General features: G+C 36.3%; 1 protein-coding gene across 2 annotated transcripts in view; it reads left to right on the forward strand.

Annotated features, from left to right (window-relative positions):
* LOC107037555 overlaps positions 1 to 16,939 on the forward strand; it is a 48,324-nt gene extending 31,385 nt beyond the window's left edge. For both annotated transcript variants that reach the window (XM_015256175.1, XM_015256174.1), the window contains exons 2-4: positions 6,174 to 6,424; positions 14,088 to 14,338; positions 15,089 to 16,939. In XM_015256175.1, the coding sequence (XP_015111661.1) occupies positions 6,176 to 6,424; positions 14,088 to 14,338; positions 15,089 to 15,092 (504 nt within the window). In that variant the 5' untranslated portion in view covers positions 6,174 to 6,175 and the 3' untranslated portion in view covers positions 15,093 to 16,939. The remainder of the gene's footprint in view (positions 1 to 6,173; positions 6,425 to 14,087; positions 14,339 to 15,088) is intronic.
* Positions 16,940 to 18,673: the final 1,734 nt, after the last annotated feature.

The raw sequence follows: 18,673 nt of genomic DNA on the forward strand, positions 1-18,673 counted from the left end.
TCAAGAAATAGTTATTTTCGTGAGAAGACCCGGTGAACCGCGATTCTAACCTCGCTTGGCTCGGTTTGATCGCGGTTTACCGGGCCTTCTGACGAAAAATTGCATTCATCACACGGTCCAAAAGTATTTTCTGACGAATATGATTAGATTGTGTGGCTCGGCCTACAAAGCCACATTCGTCAGAAAATACTTTGTGGACCTTGTGATGAAAAGTTAGTTTTTTGCATCAAAAGCGATCATTCTTCTTGCGTGTTTAGAATCTTAGAAAGATCGTCTGATATTTTTTGAATAAATACTGCATATTTTTACATTTGAGAATCATTACATCGAAAGTCTCAAACTGTAATTGTTCGTAAACCACTAAAATCACATAAAAATACAAAATAAATTTTATTCGTCTATTTATCAGAATTTTTTTTATTTTTATGAGACTTCATAAGGGTCATAAGAGTGAAAAGGGTTAGACGGGTTACGTAAGGGATAAAAGATGAACATTTCATAAAATCTGAATAACATTGTCCGAGACACTGTACCCATAACTATTGCACAAAAAAATATATAGAAGACAGCGCATAACAATCGAACACACAAATCTTTATTGTGATCGTTGTGTATTCGATTGTTATCCGCTGTCTTCTGTGTTTTTTTTTTTATATAGTATTTTTCCGGGCTGCTGCGATGGGGTTTCTTACTCGTGTGGCATTGGCGTCCGAGCCGAAGGCGAGGACTGGCCAACCACACGAGTAAAAAACCTCATCGCAGCAGGCCGGGACAAGATTTTTTTGTAGTGATTTTCAAGTTTTCGAGTTTGGACTGGCTACAGCTCCTCGTGTAGCCCCTCTTACATGTGAAAAGTCTTTGTTTTATTTGTTCCTCCTATAAGGAATCGTTTGTTCATCGTTTATTTGTCCTGAAAACACTGTCATTATTTTGAATAATTACTATCTACCACTATTTTCTCAGAGGGGCTGTATGACACTTTGGCCCGAGGTGAAAAACAAATTTTTTTATTTCTGCATTTCTGGAGCAAGTGAGGGTTTCAGCGGCATTAAGCGGGCCAGAAAATACAGAATCAACGTTCACTCGGCGGAAAAATTCGATTTTGCCGAAAGTCGACTTTTCCCCCGAAAAAAGCCTAAATATGGCACTTTGGCTCCGGGTGAAAAACAATTTTTCTTTTATTTCTGCATTTCTGGGGCAAGTGAGGGTCTCAGTGGCATTAGGCGGGCCAGAAAATACAGAATCAACGTTCACTCGACGGAAAAATTCGATTTGGCCGACAGTCGACTTTCCCCTGAAAAATCCAAGGTGACACTTTGGCCCCAGGTGAAAAAAATTTCGAAATTTCTGGCGCCTCCGAGTGTTTTATTAGCATCAGAAACGTTAATCGATATAAAAATTGAGGAATATAATCGAAACTAACTTTCGTTTTTGAGGCCTTGCAGAGGCTCGAATAAGCCTTGACGTACTGAGCCTCAATACTCAAAGCCTGGGCTAGGCCTGAATTGAACCTCGGCAATGGCCCCTTGAATCGCCCTCATTTCAGGCTCGAGTGAACGATGAAATCAAGCCCGTCGCAGGCCTGCGTTACTGACCCTCGCCAAACCTAGGCTCGCACAGGCTTGTTTCCATCGTCAGCCTATATAATTCCTATCTAGGTCACACATCATTAGTTCTTTGATCCTTATGGCGCCTCATAAGGAAAGAATGCCACTAGGGACACAAGGGTCAGTAGATTGCACAAGGTTCAAACGTAAATCAAAATAAAATAACATGCTTAATTAACGAGGGAAATGATGATTTTCCCTAGCCTTCATGTTAATTCAATAAGGGTCATAAGAATTGAAAAGGTCATGTTACAATACTGAACAATCAGTTACATCGGAAAAACCCAAATCCTAATTCTTCGAAAACCACGAAGACCTTCGTGAATTCTACCCCCATTTCGGGTTTGACTATGACCTATCCCCTTACCGTGATGGCACTAAAAGTCATATCCTTATAATAAATTCAGTTGCCATAATGTCCTATTGTCCAGTCATCGATAAAATTCAACCGACTTTCGTGATACGTATTACCATTATTACTAGCCGTTAAACTGGAACACCTAGAACTCACCCGCCCCTTTGGTGTCTCCTGCGTCACAAATATAGGCTAAATGTTAGGGGTGGATATAGTAATGACTCGACGAAAATAGAAACTCGAATGTGTTTGAAAAGAAAAAATGAGAGAATGGGTGCGGCAATCATTGGCTTTTTTTGGGCGCTCAATCAAATTCTTTATCTGGACGTTCCACAAACGTACAATGATGTCGTGTGACCTCCGATTCACCTTCATCTTTACTAATGGAACGTCATGATAATCGATGACGGTGCGGTTCATGAAAGCATTTGAGTCATTTGCTATCGCTTCACAATGTAACATTCTTGAATTATAGATATTTTCCACAATTGTGGAAGGATATCAGAAGGATTGAACAAACTCAAAAATTTAATTATGGAAGTTGAATGGTAAAAATTTGATGGGACCCTGAAAAAGACAACATGAAGGTGAGAAGGGTCAGGTGGATATTCTAGAATTATAGATGGTTACGCGGAGAGAAATATTCAATAAAAATTACGTATCTTTTTCGTAATTCCGAAGCGAAATGTGGTTGTAGGAAATTTTACAGAACTGTCACGTACCCGAGTCGAAATTTTACCGGATCTCCCAACGATGTTTCAAGGTCCACTGATGGGTTTAGGACGTTGAAAGTACGTTGTCCAGTGTACAGGCTCAAATGCACCGATTCAACCTACTTTCGACGTAAATACCGTCTCTTTTTTCCATTTTTTCCAGATTGTACGTTGAAATTAGGTTGAAACTAAACGTATCCCCAACGTTCCTCCACCGTACATTCTTTCCTTCCTTCGTCCCCCCTAGCCTCTTCACACTACCACTTCCATTCTAACATCGATTAATTGATTAAATCTTGCATAAATTAATCGGTGAAAGAATGGCAAAAATATAAATATTATTAACTCGATGAAACAAAAATGGGAAAAAAAGAAAAAAACGGATCGGTCCATGGGTTGAGTTGAGTCTAAGGGTCAAACAACTACAAAGGGTCAGGCGGATTTAAGGGTCAGTTGAGTGTGAAGGATCACGCGAATCTACGAGTCAGTTGAGTCTAAGGGTCAAAAGAGTACGAAGGGTCAGGCGAATCTAAAAGTTAGATGACCTTTGGCTCACCTGACCCTCAGAATCGATCTGACCCTCAGACTCATTTGACCCTTATTCTTGTCTTAGACTCATCTGACTCTCAGGCCCAATAGGGTCTTGGCACTCATCTGACTCATACACTCAACTGATCCTTACACACAACTGGCCCTTAAATTCAACTGACAGTTGAACTCAACTGAGGTTTTTAATCCTCCGACCCTTACAAAACAGACCCTTGGATTCGCCTGACCCTTCGTATTATTTTGACCATTAGGCTCAACTTACCTTTAAACTCAACTGACATTCAATCTCAACTGAGGCTTTCACTTATCTGACCCTTAGATTCGCGTAATCTTTTGGCTCAACTCACCCTTATACTCATCTGACCCTTATACTCAATTGATCCTTATACTCAACTAACCCTTCTGACCCTTGGATCCACCTTACCCTTCAGACGCACGATTGTTTGAACTTCGAACTAATGTTATTAATGTACTGACACTAATAATTTAGTTACGTGAGTCTTTAACACGGTAATGAATTTTTTAATTATCGTCAATAATGACCTTGATACAATGAAATGTGGACGTCGAAACTTACAATATACGTTAACAGAAAACAAACATCATTAACGTTGAGAGTACGTTTAACATACGGTGGATATTGAGTGTTTTTCAACGTCCATGGGCCTTCACGTTGAGATAAGTTGAAAGTACGGTAAAAATGCGGCGGAGAATTTGAACATCAAAGCAATGTAGGTTCAAAACGTTGAAACTACGTCGGGAGACCCGGTAAAATTTTGACTCGGGTAATTTTTACCTAAATCTCCTGTGACAAATTACGATACCGTGCGTCATTTAAATTTTCAGAGTCGATTCCGTAATCGTTGAGTGAACTATGAGTTCCGTAATTTTTACTGAATATGTCTCTCCGTGTATGGGAAAAGATTCCCGTTGAGCTTTATGGAAATTGCATGAGGATCAGAATGGTCACGTAAGGGTCGAAAGTAAAACGAGTGTATGAGTGGATTTATCAGACTTATTTAGTTCTGTCTGACCCTTGTGTTCCTTATGAGAGGCCATAAGGGTTAAACGGATGAATACGGGTCAGACAAACACAACAGTATTAACTAAAAAATAACAAATTATCAATGCTGAGTGTTAAAAACTTAATCTAACCCGTGGAAAGATTCCATGAGGCTCATAACCGGCAGGCGGATTGCATAAGTCTCAAGCATGAATCAAAATGAAAAAATGCTGAATGGAAAAAAATAATGATAATTTTAAATAACTTTTGTGACAACCTAATAAGGGTCTCAAGGTTGAGAGATCATCTAGGGGTCAAAAATTAATTTCAAGGACGGATTTATCAGGCATGATTATTCGTATCTGATCTTTATGATGACTCATAAAGGTCATAAGGTTCAAACGAGTCATAGGGATCAAACAAAATCAACAAAATTGAATTATTAAAGGTGAATGATAAAAATTTTGTTTGGCCCTGGAAATGATTTCATGAGAGTCATGAGAGTCCGGTGGATTTCATGAAGTTTAAACGTAAACAAAAACAAAAATGTACTGAATCGAAAAAGAATTTTAATAACTTTACTTAACCTCCATGACAATTCAATAAGAGTCAAACGGGTAAAAAAGTTTACCATGTAAGGGCTAAAAATAAATGTAAAGGTCAAAACTAGTTTTGACCTTTGATGAGTCAATTTATCGAACATAGATAGCCATAATTCTGCACTGAGAGAAAAATATAATTCTTCTGACTATATTCCATTACCATCGAATTATAGTCAAAAAGTCCTCAACAATTTTTCATGGGTTACGGTAACTATGGCCGGAGAAGTAATTACTACAATGAAATGTAGTCATTGCAACTATTTTATAGTTCTCCTCACGATAGATTTGTCGTGGTTCCCTAGTGGAAAAACATAAGGCAGAGGCGTAACATGCCTGATCAGAATTTCGGATCGGACTTGATCAGTTTCTGATCGAGACCTGAACAGAATTTCCACTTGGGTATGAGTCAATTTGAGAGTGAAATTCGTAAGTGTCCTGGTAGCTCCGATGGTAAGAGCACCCGACGCGACATTGGGAGGTCCCGGGTTCGATTCCCGGCTAGGAAGTTACTGATTTTTTCTCTCAAAAAATTAAATTTAATTAATGCCTAATGATGGAAGGCGGAGAAACCCCAGTGGAAAAACGGGTTCCGGTTTCGATTCCCGGCTAGAAAGTTACTGATTATTTCTCTCAAAAAATTAAATTTAATTAATGCCTAATGATGGAAGGCGGAGAAACCCTAGTGGAAAAACATAAGGCAGAGGCGTAACATGCCTGATCATAATTTCGGATCGGACTTGATCAGTTTCTAATCGAGACCTGAACAGAATTTCCACTCGGGTTACTTTTGAACTTGGGTTAGTTTAACTGCATTTTGATTTGCAAAAATTACGCTTGTGAAGTTACTATAATGTTATGTGCCGTATACAAAAAAAATCGTATCGTTCACCAAAATGCCTCAACTATTTTCTTATTGTAAATCGAACTTCAGATTTTTCTCTCAGTGTGTTTAACGCTTATAAGTATCTCCAAATCGATTGATCTCTGATCAATAGTCAAAAATCTGTTTGACTCTCAAGGAAATCTCATGAGGATCACAAGGATCACGAGTCAAAATCTTGAGATCAACTAAAAAGAATAAATAATTTTCGCTTGCTCGCATGAGGGCCATGAGGATCGAACACAAATTAAAATGAATCGCGATATCTCTTAGTCATTATCCCAAATGCCCCAAAATTTCTCACGGCCCAATTTATCATTCTCTAAGAGGGAAAAAATTTCTGTGCATTAATTTTTCCACTGCCGCCATCGTTTAGACATCTAGGCCACCATGAAAAATTGAGTGATCCATCAAACCGCAACACACAATTTTCCAATAACCATAAATATGATTTTTTGTTGCAGAAATGTCCCTCGAGGAGTCACGACGTTCACAGAGACCGTATCGCTATGGTATGGTGTTATTATGTATTGGTGCATTGATAAACTGGCTGGGACTTGCTGAAAATTACGTTGAACCAGTTAGATACGTCGGTGTTGCGTGTATAGTTGCTGGTGCACTTTTAATATGCGCTGCAATGTGCTGTTGGCTACATGCACCACCAACTAGGACTAATGTACAGTCACAACATGGGGGACATCCACATACAGTACAGGTAAAAAAAAATATTAAAAAAACAGTGTTTTATGTTAAAGAAAAAGTTTGTATTCTTCCTTGAAAAAAAAAAGTATTTTCTCTCTTGGAAAAAAAACTTGTTTTTCTCTCTTGGAAAACAAAAATTTTGTTTTTCTCTTGAAAAAAAAAATTTTTCTCTCGTTGGAGAACAAACTTTTTTTTTATGAAAAAAAAAATTCCTGAAAAAAAACATGGAAAGCACAGAAAAAAATTTGGGAGTACATTTTTTTTACAAAAAAAAATTGTCAGAAAGCAAAATTATATTTCCCTTTTGAGAAAAACATTTTGTTTCTAAACAGTAAGTATCTCGAAAAAATAATGGTGAAATTAAATAGCCCTACCCCACAAAAAAAAACAATAAAAAATCTCCAAAGAAAAATCCGCAGAATTATTCGCACGAACATAAATGCGTAAAAAATGTGATTTTCTCATTCGACTCTTACATTTTTGTCGTTAACATTATCTATGCGATATTCAAGTTAAATTTAGCTGTGGTGTACCTAAAAATACCTGGTATGGTTCATAAGATAGCTCAGAGCATCGACATCGCTCTCACAAGTCCCTAGAATTGGATTTTGTCGTTTATGAGGCATAGTACTCATGGGCTCTATAAATGGACGGTTTATAAACGGATACTATACCCGACAGGTAGTATGGAGAATGGAAGTTGAATAAAACACACATGGGGTATTAATAGTTTGTTCACTCTTTGCCCTCGACTAAGAGAAATTTATTGATCGTCTTTTACGAGAATGTGCTTTTGCAGTGGAGGGACAGATCGAAATTCATGGGAGGGCAGTGCAAAAATATCTCAATCTTTCACGGTATAAATTATTTACTCATTCAGACTCGTAGAATTTTGTGAAATTTCGTATCTAAATTGATGCTGTAGACTGATCAACCCCAGTTGTAACTTGATGCGTTGGGACGTTCTTGAGATGTTTTTGAAAAACGATTTTTGGGCGATTACTCAAAAAATGGTTGTTGAATTAATTATTCCAATGACTTTCTGTCCGGGAATTAATCTAATTGAAGCTGCATAGCACGTTCCTGAATTTGACATTGCACATAATAAGTAATGATTTTGTCAGACCCTTAAATCACGAGGGCCATAAGGGTTAGGTGGATATGGTAATGGTCGAACAGGTGAAATAAAATGAAACTATCAAAGAAAAATTTTGAAAAATTGGTCTGACATTTTTTAACGTTATACTCGGCTCTGGTAATCCTTGAAGGATCATAAGGGTCAGACAAAATTTGGTATTTTATTTTGTTTGATGTAGCAATTTTCCATTTTTATTTATACATAGCCCTTATGACTGCTCGAATCGTTGGGTTCTCGCTATAAATTAGTTATCCATTCAGACTTGTAGGATTTCGGAGAATTTTGAACTCATTGAATTCATTGTTCTAATGACTTCCTGTCCGGGAATGGGTATAATTGAAGTTGCATAGTACCTTCCTGAATTTGACATTGAACATAATAAGTAATGATTTTGATTAACCCTGATGTCATGAGAGTCATAAGGATCAGGCGGATATGGTAAGGGTCGAATAGGTGGAAAACATGAAATGATCCAGGAAAAATGGTAGAAAATGTGTCTGACCTTTTTAACCCTTATGTGATCAACCCGACCCTTATGATTTTTGAGAAGCTTTCATGAGTCTAACAATGTTAGACTCGTGAAAGATTTAAATTCAATCCTTATGATAGGGTCGTAAGGGTCATGTGTGAGGATCATCAGGGCGAACGCATTAAAAGAAATTAATCTATTAAAGACGGATACTAAAAAATTTGTCCAATCTGTTTAATCCTTGCATCAGGGTTATACGAGTCAGAGTCTTGTAACCCAAAGGAGATCTGGAAGGATCATGAGGGTTAGGCGAATTAATCAAGCGTCGGGCGAAAATAAAAATGAAAAGTTGATTTATCTAAAATAAACGGTACACGGAAAAAAAACTTGAATTGAGTATAAAATATACTTGAATCAAGTATATTATAGACTTAATTCGAGTGTATTATATACTTGATTCAAGTATGTTATTCTTGATTCCAATATATTTTATACTCAATTGGGGGATGCACGGAGAAAAATGTACGAGAAAAATTACCATGCTCGCATAGTAAAGTGGGTCCAGATGGTCTTTCCAGGCGAAATGTACCGCAAAGAGTAGAAAAAAGTACTGTTGCACATGAATTTTTACGAGAAATATGAGAAAAATTATGACACTGGCTGGCAAATTTTTCCCGTGCTCTACCAGACTCCTAGGATCCGATCGCGCATTCGTACGATTTCGGCACCCTTCGANACTCTTCGTCCCCCCTCCGCAACCACGAACATCGACTCAACGTGACCAGATGATTTATTCCGTCGCCTCCTCTAGCCTCCTCTCTCACATATCTCCTTACTGAAACACCAGGTTAATGTTTTTCATAATATCATTTCAGTGAAATATTAATTAGTGTTGTGATAAAGCGGTTAAGAAATAGAATAAGTGCCCTTTAATTTCTCTTCATGGGGTGTATAACGCTGTAGAGATACATTGGCCTGTCAAACGTTCCACACACGTTTGCCGCCCATTCCATTTTAATATGGGAGAGAGGATATGGAGGAGAGGTTAAAATAAAATTGATAGGATAACATGCTGAATAACAATGTTTATTCATTTTTAACTATTGAATGTAATTTATCATGTAATAGAACACAGTCAGGGATCAAGCTTTTATTGTGCGATACCGGAATTTTTACTATGCAGCGCCGGAATTTTTCTGGTGCTAGACAATTGAACCCACTTTACCAGACGGCACGGTAATTTTTGCCTGAATTTCTCCTGAAAAATTCTGGAATTTTTTTCAAACAGCGGAAAACAGTGGATTAGCTTTAAAAAAAAGTTTCTAAATTTTTAAAACCGTGGTTTCTATCCTTCAGTTTTCTAAAATCTAAAAACTTTTTTCTAAGTTCTAGAAAAAAATCGTTCAAAATTAATGATCAAAATTGGGATGAATTTTAAACCGAAAAATACTTAATTTTAGAAAAAATATTTTCTAAAATCCAGAAAATTTCTTCAATCTTTGAGAGGCATTTTGCAAAAAGGGGAAGGGGGGGCCATGAATTGAGAATTCACAACCAAAAAAATTGAGTCGGTGAGTTTTTCAAAAATATCTCCAAAACTAAGGGAGATGGCGAATTTTTACTGGAAACTTGGGAGTGGGAGGGGCGGGAGATACATTGAGAATTCACAATCAAAAAAATTGAGCCTGAGCTTCTTAAAAATATTTCCGAAATTAACGGAAATAGCGAATTTTTACTGAAATTGTGGGGGGGGGGATTTTTAGTAGATTTTAGAAACTCCAATTCTTAAACTTTATCCTTGGTGGGAACATAAAAAATAACGAATTTGGGGATTGTTTTCAAGAACAAATATTTTCTAAAACCAACGTTGAATTTTTCTTAATTGTAGCAACAAGTTTTCAGATTGAACTAAAAAATTGCGGCCGAGGTATTTAAAGGGCGTAAGTGCCCCATACATAGCGAGAGGTGCCCGAATATCGAGAATTTCAGGTGTGTGGAGGAGAGTCTTTGCAAAGAGGGGGAGGGGAATTTAACGAATTTTTTCCTGAAAATTGGGGTGGCAGGGGGGGGGGGGGCATTGAGAATTTACAACCAAAAAAATTGAGTCGGTGACTTTTTCAAAGATATTTCCGAAACTAAGGGGAAAATTGGGGGGAGAAGGGTTGTACATCGAGAATTCAATAAAACTTTCCTCCCCCCCCCCCCAATTTTCAGTAAAAATTCGTCCTTAGTTTCAGAGATATTTTTGAAAAATTCACCGACTCAATTTTTTTGGTTGTAAATTCTTAATTCACAACCTCTCTTCCTCGTCTTTCCAAAATCCCTCCTCAAAAATTACAAAAATTTTCTAGATTTTAGAAAATATTTTTTCTAAAATTAAGTATATCTTGGTTTAAAATTAATCCCCATTTTGATCATCAATTTTAAATGACTTTTTTATAAAAATTACAAAAAAGTTTCTCAACTATAGAAAACTGAAGGTTACAAACCATGGTTTCTAAAATTTAGGCCCGATTGCACCAAGCCCTGTTATCCAAATAAACCCTAGGGTAAAATTTATCCTCGGGGTCAATTATATCGTAGCGGTCATAATTTTTAATTATTTGACCCGAAGAAGAATTTTTTATATATCATCATGTAGCCTCATTTGAATTAACACTGATTTAACCTTGGGATTAAATTTCATTTTTTGTTCCTGGGATAAATTTGAGATACTCTCCCGGGTAAAATAATCCATCGAACATCCAAATTTATTTTTTTCTTATCTGACGTTTTCGTTACCCGGAGCTGGTGCAACCAGGCCTTAGAAACTTTTTCCTAAAGCTAATCCACTTTTTTCCTCGGTGTTTGACCCTAATATTCTGACACTTAGTGCCTAACCCTTATATTACACTTAAAAGGGCTTGCTATAACCCAGCCTATTACAAAACAATCATCTCCCAACCAAAATACTCATCCCCCAATTGTGTATAAAATATACTGGAATCAAGAATAATATACTTAAGTATATTTTATACTCGAATTAAGAATAATATTCCTGAATCAAGTATGTAATATACTTGATTCGAGTATAAAATATACTTTATGGAAGTATATTTTTTTCCGTGCAATAATTACCTGACCCTCACGCAAGGGTCCAAAATTTCTCAAACATAATTTAGTAATGATTTTGTCTCACCACCATAGAATTTCAAAAGGGTTACAAGGGTCAGACGGAATATAGTTATCGAATGAATTGAATACAACTCATTTACCAGAGATAAATGTTAAGAACTTGACCTGACCATTATGAAGATCTCCGAGATCATAAGGGTATGAAGGGTCAGGTAAGTTAAATAAGGTGTAACTTGCCTGACCCTTGCACAAAGGTCCAACCAATTGAATGAAATCGCTCCATCAGAAATGGATATTAAAAATTTCGCCTGACCCTTCTAACAATCTTATAAGACTCATAAGACCCGTAAGGGCCTCAAGGGTCCAACGGATAACAACAGTCAAATGTAACTCAAAATTGAAAACACCTATATCAATCGAAATTGATAATTTCATCTAATGTCAATAAAAAACCCACAATCCCACAAGGGTTAAACAAATCATCTATGGAAGTGTAATATTTCGAAAACAACAAAAAATATTTTCCTCGTTTGAATCATAACAAAACAATTAGGATAGAAAAATTCGTCTAAATAGATTCCAATAATCCTTTTTTCTATTTTTAGAAAAATAACCTTGTTTATTTTCACATCCGAAAATACCACTATATCCTATTGAACTATATTTGCCTTTCTTATCCGTTTCTATCAGTTATTTCCGAATAATCATTTTATTATCATCACTCGGACCATAACAAAATAATTATCACAAAAAATGAGTCCAAATAGATTCCAATAATCCTTTTTTCTATTTTTAGAAAAATAACCTTGTTTACTTTCACAACTGAAAATACCATCATATCCTGTTGAACTATTTTCCAACATTATCCGTCTCCATCAACTATTTCCGAATCATCGTCTTATTCTATTTCCAAATCACTATTTAATTTTCATCATTCGGATCAAATCGAAACAATTATGACGAAAAAAGTCCGAATAGATTTCATCAATTTTTTTTCTATTTTGAGAAAAAAACCCTTCTTTCGAATTTTCTTTCGTACCTGAAAATAACACCATATCCTGTTGAACTGTCTCGCGTCAACTATTTCTAAATAATCTAATTTTATTTCAACCTGTCACGTAAATTCTCATTGACTCAACTTATTTATAACTGTCTCCAGACCCTTTATGGATGAAATTATGGTGAAAGGGGGTCGTGCGCTTTTTTTACTTACGGTGGGTGTACTCACAAGGGTTGGGGGGGGGGGGGGNGGGGGGGGGGGAGAGGTGGTGAATGAGGATATTAACCCTAAAGTGCGCACGCGAATTCTATTATTATCTTCAGCCAGTTCTATACCTGTTCTTTTTTTGTCTCTCTGTGGTTACTTTTAATGCACCCTTACAATATGTGGAATACGTCGAGTCCTAGTTCTCATTCGCGAAGTAGAATTTAACATTGGTTGTCTAAACAAAAAATTTCTGAAAGTTTCTCATAATTTTGTTTCCGAATGAAAGCTGTGTACACGGAGACAAATATTCAAGAAAAATTACGGAACATTTCAGGTAATCGGCAAGCGAGAATCGTTTTCAGTGAAACGTAATTTTTACGTCTTTTTTCTGGTAATTTTTATTGAATATTTCTCTCCGTGTAGTCGTCGATTTTGACGATCTTCTAATTTTCATTGAAAATGTCGTAGAATGTCATGAAATGTGAAGATATGATATTTTTAGGAAATGTGTGTATGTATGTCCGGATGTGTGTGTGAATTTTTCGAAACATTTGTATAAATCTTCGCAGAAGAACTAAGGTTGAAGCTAAAAATCTGAAATTTCATTACATAATTGGTATTACTTTGGGGCACTTCTGCGTGCAATTTCAGCTCAATCGGTCAAGTAGTTTTGGAGATGCAGCAATTTCTCAAAAAGCTTTTTTCTCAATATCTGGAAAACTACGTGACGGATTTGTTTTTTTTTACGTCAAAATATTCCTTGTGATAATATCTATCAAATCAAATCACAATATTGCTATATAATAATCGGTATTTTACATTTTTATGGAAAAATCGTTCTGTGCACGATAACTTCCGAAAAAATTTAGAAAGGATGTTGGAATTTGACAGGAGGTGACAAATCTATTCGTCTTGTCACCTCCTGTCAAAATCAATTAAAAAATGAATACCCGTTCATACAAAATTTTCGAAATATTCGCGTTTTTCTAATTTTTCAATTGGGAGTTAATGTGGCGTTCCATAATACGCACAAAACTTGTAATAAACTTCTGAGATTCTGGCTACTAAAGAGTATTAGTCGCACTTGTATGTAAAATTTTGTCTCGATCAATTCAATACATCCTGGTATAGAGCAATTCATCCAAAAATCTTTTTTTCTAAAAAGTCACACATCGTCATTGATCGATTACTTACCCCTCTGGCGGCTTATTCTCAACTTGTTTTTTTTTCTTCCCAAATAAATATTTGTTATGAACATTGAGTGAATTTCTGTGATTCCCGGTAGCTTAGTTATTTTTTCATACAATTCTCGCCTGCTTATCCTCGATTATCGAACTAGCAAAAATATGGCATTCATTATGAATAATTGGTGCTAATTTTTTTTTAATCAATTCCCTCAGTGAATAAATTAGAAAAACTATTGGTGCTTTCCTGAATTTGTCCAGGCGAAAAAAATGGAAAACGTTTTGTATTGATTGGAACCGATAAAATAGGAAGCTACTGAAAATTTGAAAGTTTTCCTTACATTTATCAGTAGTTATACACTCTAAAAGTTTTGATAACAATCCCACAGAACGATAGTGCGGTGTAAAGGTTAAGAAAGATGAAAATGTCGAAAAATAAAAGGTTACAAGAATCGCCCTTTGGTTCTAAAAACTTCGTTTCTTTGAGAAATAATTAATTTTTACCCGGCGGCGACGATGAAAAGAGATTGGTGTTAATTTGTACATGACTTTATTTTCCTTCAGATCGATGATCCGATACACGTGATATCGATGGACGAATCGGCAGTTGGTGCGAGACAGAAGCCACCGGACTACGAGGCTGTTGCTGACGCGCCGCCGAGTTACGACGATGCTATCAAGTTAAATCCAGGACAACTGATACCACCGGGCAACAGTGGTGTCAACGCAACTCTCAATGGGGTGGCTAGCGTTCCAGGAAGCGGTCTTGCCTCCGATCAACCAGCCGCACCTACACCACCACCACCTTATGCCAGGTATTAACCAGATTTTTTCACAACAGCTTTTATAAAAATCTGAAAGGGGGTGAACAATTTTTGGAATTCTCAAATGATTTGTCTTGTTTTTTCATACACTTAGCCATTTTTGTCTCCGAATGGAAACATTGCATTCACCAAATCGGAAATGTCCTTGTTTTGGCCAAGATCACTAATTTTGGCCTTAGAAGTTCGAATATGCCATTTTTGGATTAATGTCCTGATGTATGTGTGTATGTGACCGATAGTTTTCCGACGATAACTGAAAAAATAATTGCTTAAATGAATACAATTGTGATTCAAAATATTCTTTCCAACGCCATCTTGATCGACTTCGATCATGAGATTGCTGTTGCAAACAATTATTTTGAAACCGATATTCAGGGGAAGGTAAAAAATTACAACCTTGGTACAATGGTGGCTGTCGAGGTTAAGATAATATTGCTTGCCAACGTTGAGGCAATGTTCACTCCCAACGGTGGGGAAATGTTGGCTGCCAGCGTTGAAGCAATGTTGGCTATCAACGTTGGGACAATGTTGAATTTATTTTAACATACAGCGTCAGAGAAATTCCATTCGGAAACAAATAACTAATTTATTAGCAAAAAAATATTGACTATGTTGTAACGAAAGCAAATTCCCACTTGTTTTAACAATTTCTCACTTCTACAAAGCAAAAAATGATGAAAAATCGGATCTGAACATTAACAAATCAACCAAGTTAACAAATAAACTAAAACTAATTTCCAGGTGAGACCCACTGTCAGGCAGTTCTCATGGGCTCCCCCGAGTCCATCGAAATCTGTCAAACAACTCTCGATCCTACAACTCAGTTCGTCCAACGAATTCAAATCGATTCAGTCAAATGGGTGTGACAAGATCGACGAGAGCTGCCAGCCTAGTGAGTGGTTACCGTTCATACGAGGTCAGACCGGCCATAAATGAGGCGACAAGACTGCGAGCCCAAAGTGTTCACGTACTTTACGCACACGTACCGTTCAACTTGAATAGATGAGTTCAACTTTACCCTGAACTTGTTGGTAATCAATCAAAAACTGAACAATGAAAATGGCATTTTTTGCAATTATTCAACGACAAATCGTTTGATGATAATTTACAAATGATGATAATTGTACGATACCTGTCTGAATGCATTCCTGGTTCATTATCTCATTTCCGGAGATGGGGAAAAACAGTTTAAAATTAATGAAAATGAAATGTTTTATGCAGAAAAGCAGTGCGTCATGCATAATATAGTGATGATGAATCTAGTTGCGTCATCCATTGTGGATGATTTTTGTATAAAATAGACAGTAAAGGTGTAGATAGTGAAGGGATGGGTGAGTGATTGAGCGAATGTGATAGGATTGGAGTTTATTGAGTAGAATGGGGTCGAATGATTTTCGGATATTTGACGATTACGGAAAAAAGTGATTTTGCGGAGGATGGAGAGGTGCCAGGGGAACAAAAAATATACTATCGAACATCCGAGGAAATTTCCGATTCTGAGAGGTGATTATAAACCCCTCTACGTCAATTAGTTCCTGTGAATATCGTTAAAGAAATTGTTGAGGGCAAAATCGAAATGTCTCGATGTTCGAGGAAATAACGGCGCTAAAGGGTTTTCTCTGTACAGGAATGGATCAGAAATTTGCCTGGTTTCCCAATGACACCGGCTTTAGCCCTTTGCGACCACTCCTTCCAGAGTTATTAACGGAAAACCAAAAATTCTTATTGCGTAAGGTCGAGCATTCAATGAAACAGTTGTTTTCTCATTCACATTTTTATTTCATTCGTTGATTGTGATTTTTATCGACAGATGGATCAATTCTCATCAGAGATGTGACCGTTTGTGGAGATTATACAAGAAAATTTCTTTTTTATACGTGAGAAATCAATAAATAAATGAGAAATACGAAAGTAGAGTGCGTTGTAATTTATTGTCTCAATCCAGAATTAATTTTTTCCTAGATTTTCTCCAATAATGGAATTTTTCGTTTTTATTTTATTTATTATTTAATGGTGGAATTATTGAGGGATAAGATTGGAGTTTGTCGGGTGGAATGGGGTCGAACGATTTTCGGATATTTAACGATTATGAAAAAAAGGTGATTTTGAAGGGAATGGAGAGGCACCAGTAGAACGAAAAATATACTATCGAACATTCGAGGAAATTTCCGATTCCGAGAGGTGGTCATGAACCCCTCTGCGTCGATTAGTTCCTGAGAATATCGTGAAAGAAATTTTGGTGAGTAAAATCGGAAAGTCTCGATGTTCGAGGAAATTACGGTGCTAAAGGGTTTTCTCTGTAGATGAGTATGTAGATCGGAAATTTGTCTGGCTTCCTAATGACACCGGCTTTAGTCCTCTGCCACCACTCCTTCCAGAGTTATTAACGGAAAAGCAAGTATTCCTATTGCGTAAAATCGGGCATTCAATGCAACAGCTGTTTTCTCATTCACACTTTCATTTTATTCGTTGATTGTGTTCTTTAGCGACAGATAGATCAATTCTTATTAGATATGTCGCCGTTTTTGAAGATTATGCAAGAAAATGTCTTTTTATACGTGATAAATAAATAAATGAATGGGAAATACCAAAGTAGGATGTGTCGTAATTTATTGTACCCTAATCTAATTTATTTTTTCCCAGAATAAAGAGAAGAATTAAAGAATGAAGTGGTTTTATACCTGCTTCACCTCACGTCTCCCATTATCGCTGTCACGTATTATCATTTATGTTATTGATGTAATGTGCGTGGGGAAGAACAGAAGTGTTGGAATGGAGATAAGAAGTGAGCCTTTATTGGATTTGAAAAATAAATTTCTGGCCTTGAAGTTCAATTGATAACACCTTCTGCAAATTGTAAAATATTTTTATGAATATCACGTCATATTCTTCAGAGATATTCTCTGGGTTTTTTTCATATCGTAAAAAATGAAACAAGTGGAAAATTGTTCTTCTCTTCATATGGCATAGTTATTTTTCCTAATAAGCAAAAATATGATTATGGCAATATGCTTCCGAATGGTAATTTTGCACATCATTTTCTTCTATGGTATATAATTCATTGTCTATTCAATGTTATTAAATGGAGTGAGAATTATTTTCAAACAATTCTGTCACATTTTTAACTTAGCTGAATATTATCATTGCCATTATTCTCATTATCTCTTTCTTTTATACAATGGATTGTCTTCTTTGGATGGTCGTATCACTTCCCTGACCCCTTTGTTGCTTCACGGGCTGACCTTCTCGTCCTAACTACGTGATGTTTCCTTCAGGAGCTTCCTGTTCACGTTTCAGTGTTTATATTTTCGTTCAGCGGTTTACTAGTTATTGAAATTGGCTTTTTTATCGGCTCTGCCTTCCACAGGTTTTTCGTCTACATAAGCAACGTTTAGGTCGAAAATTCGAAATTTGCACAAATCGTCTTAAAAATAAAATCAACTGATATAGCTATCTTAAGTATCGTTTAACTTCGGCAGTGTGGCATTGAAACTAACATTTTAAGTTATAATTGAATTCATTTGAAACATGATATCTCAAGATATCCTCGGAATTCCGATTTTTAAAGGATACAAAAATTTTGAAAATATGTATATAAAATAAAACAACGATTATTGCTATCGCCTTCATCTTCGAACTCGGTCAAAAGGGCATCCAAGCAATTTTTTTTAACCATCATTCAATGAATTCAGAACATTTTTTGCTTCCGAATGAAAGCATTGCATTAGATCGATTTTTCGACTCGCTAATTTTGCTTGGAAACGATGCAGAATGGTCTGAAACGGAAAAATACGAAGTTTAAAGACCCAAATAATTTGAAATTTTGTCAGTTTATTGGTATAATTTGGGACTAACTCTACGCCAAAGTTCAGCTGAATCCGTCCATTAGTTTTTGAGAAATAGCCATTTGTTTTTTACGCTTTTTCCCAAACATCTCGGAAAATATCCAACCGATTGGAATATTTTTTTTTAATGCTCGTCTTGATGTCCTCGATGTTAATCAATCAAAATATATATACCCGTTCACACAAAGTTTTCGAGATATATCGATTTTCCTATTTTTACCTCGAAATCGTTGTTCGGTCCCTAGCAGGCATAAAAATCGAAATATCAACTGGAAATTTAGCACGGAGGTGTGCTTCTGATAATTACAATGGTTCGTATACAATGTGGGTTAAATCGGATAATTAGTTACAGAGATATTCAATTGTATATGTAAGCTTAAATTCTTTAATATCTCAATACCGATTTAATCTCCTATCTCAATCCTCAAAAGATATATACTCCGAGACAGGAAGTTTTTGTGATATTTCAATTTTTCGGGTT

This window comes from Diachasma alloeum, unplaced genomic scaffold, assembly GCF_001412515.2.
Source record: "Diachasma alloeum isolate Michigan unplaced genomic scaffold, Dall2.0 Dall_scaffold_00255, whole genome shotgun sequence".
In the NCBI taxonomy this organism is placed as follows: domain Eukaryota; kingdom Metazoa; phylum Arthropoda; class Insecta; order Hymenoptera; family Braconidae; genus Diachasma; species Diachasma alloeum.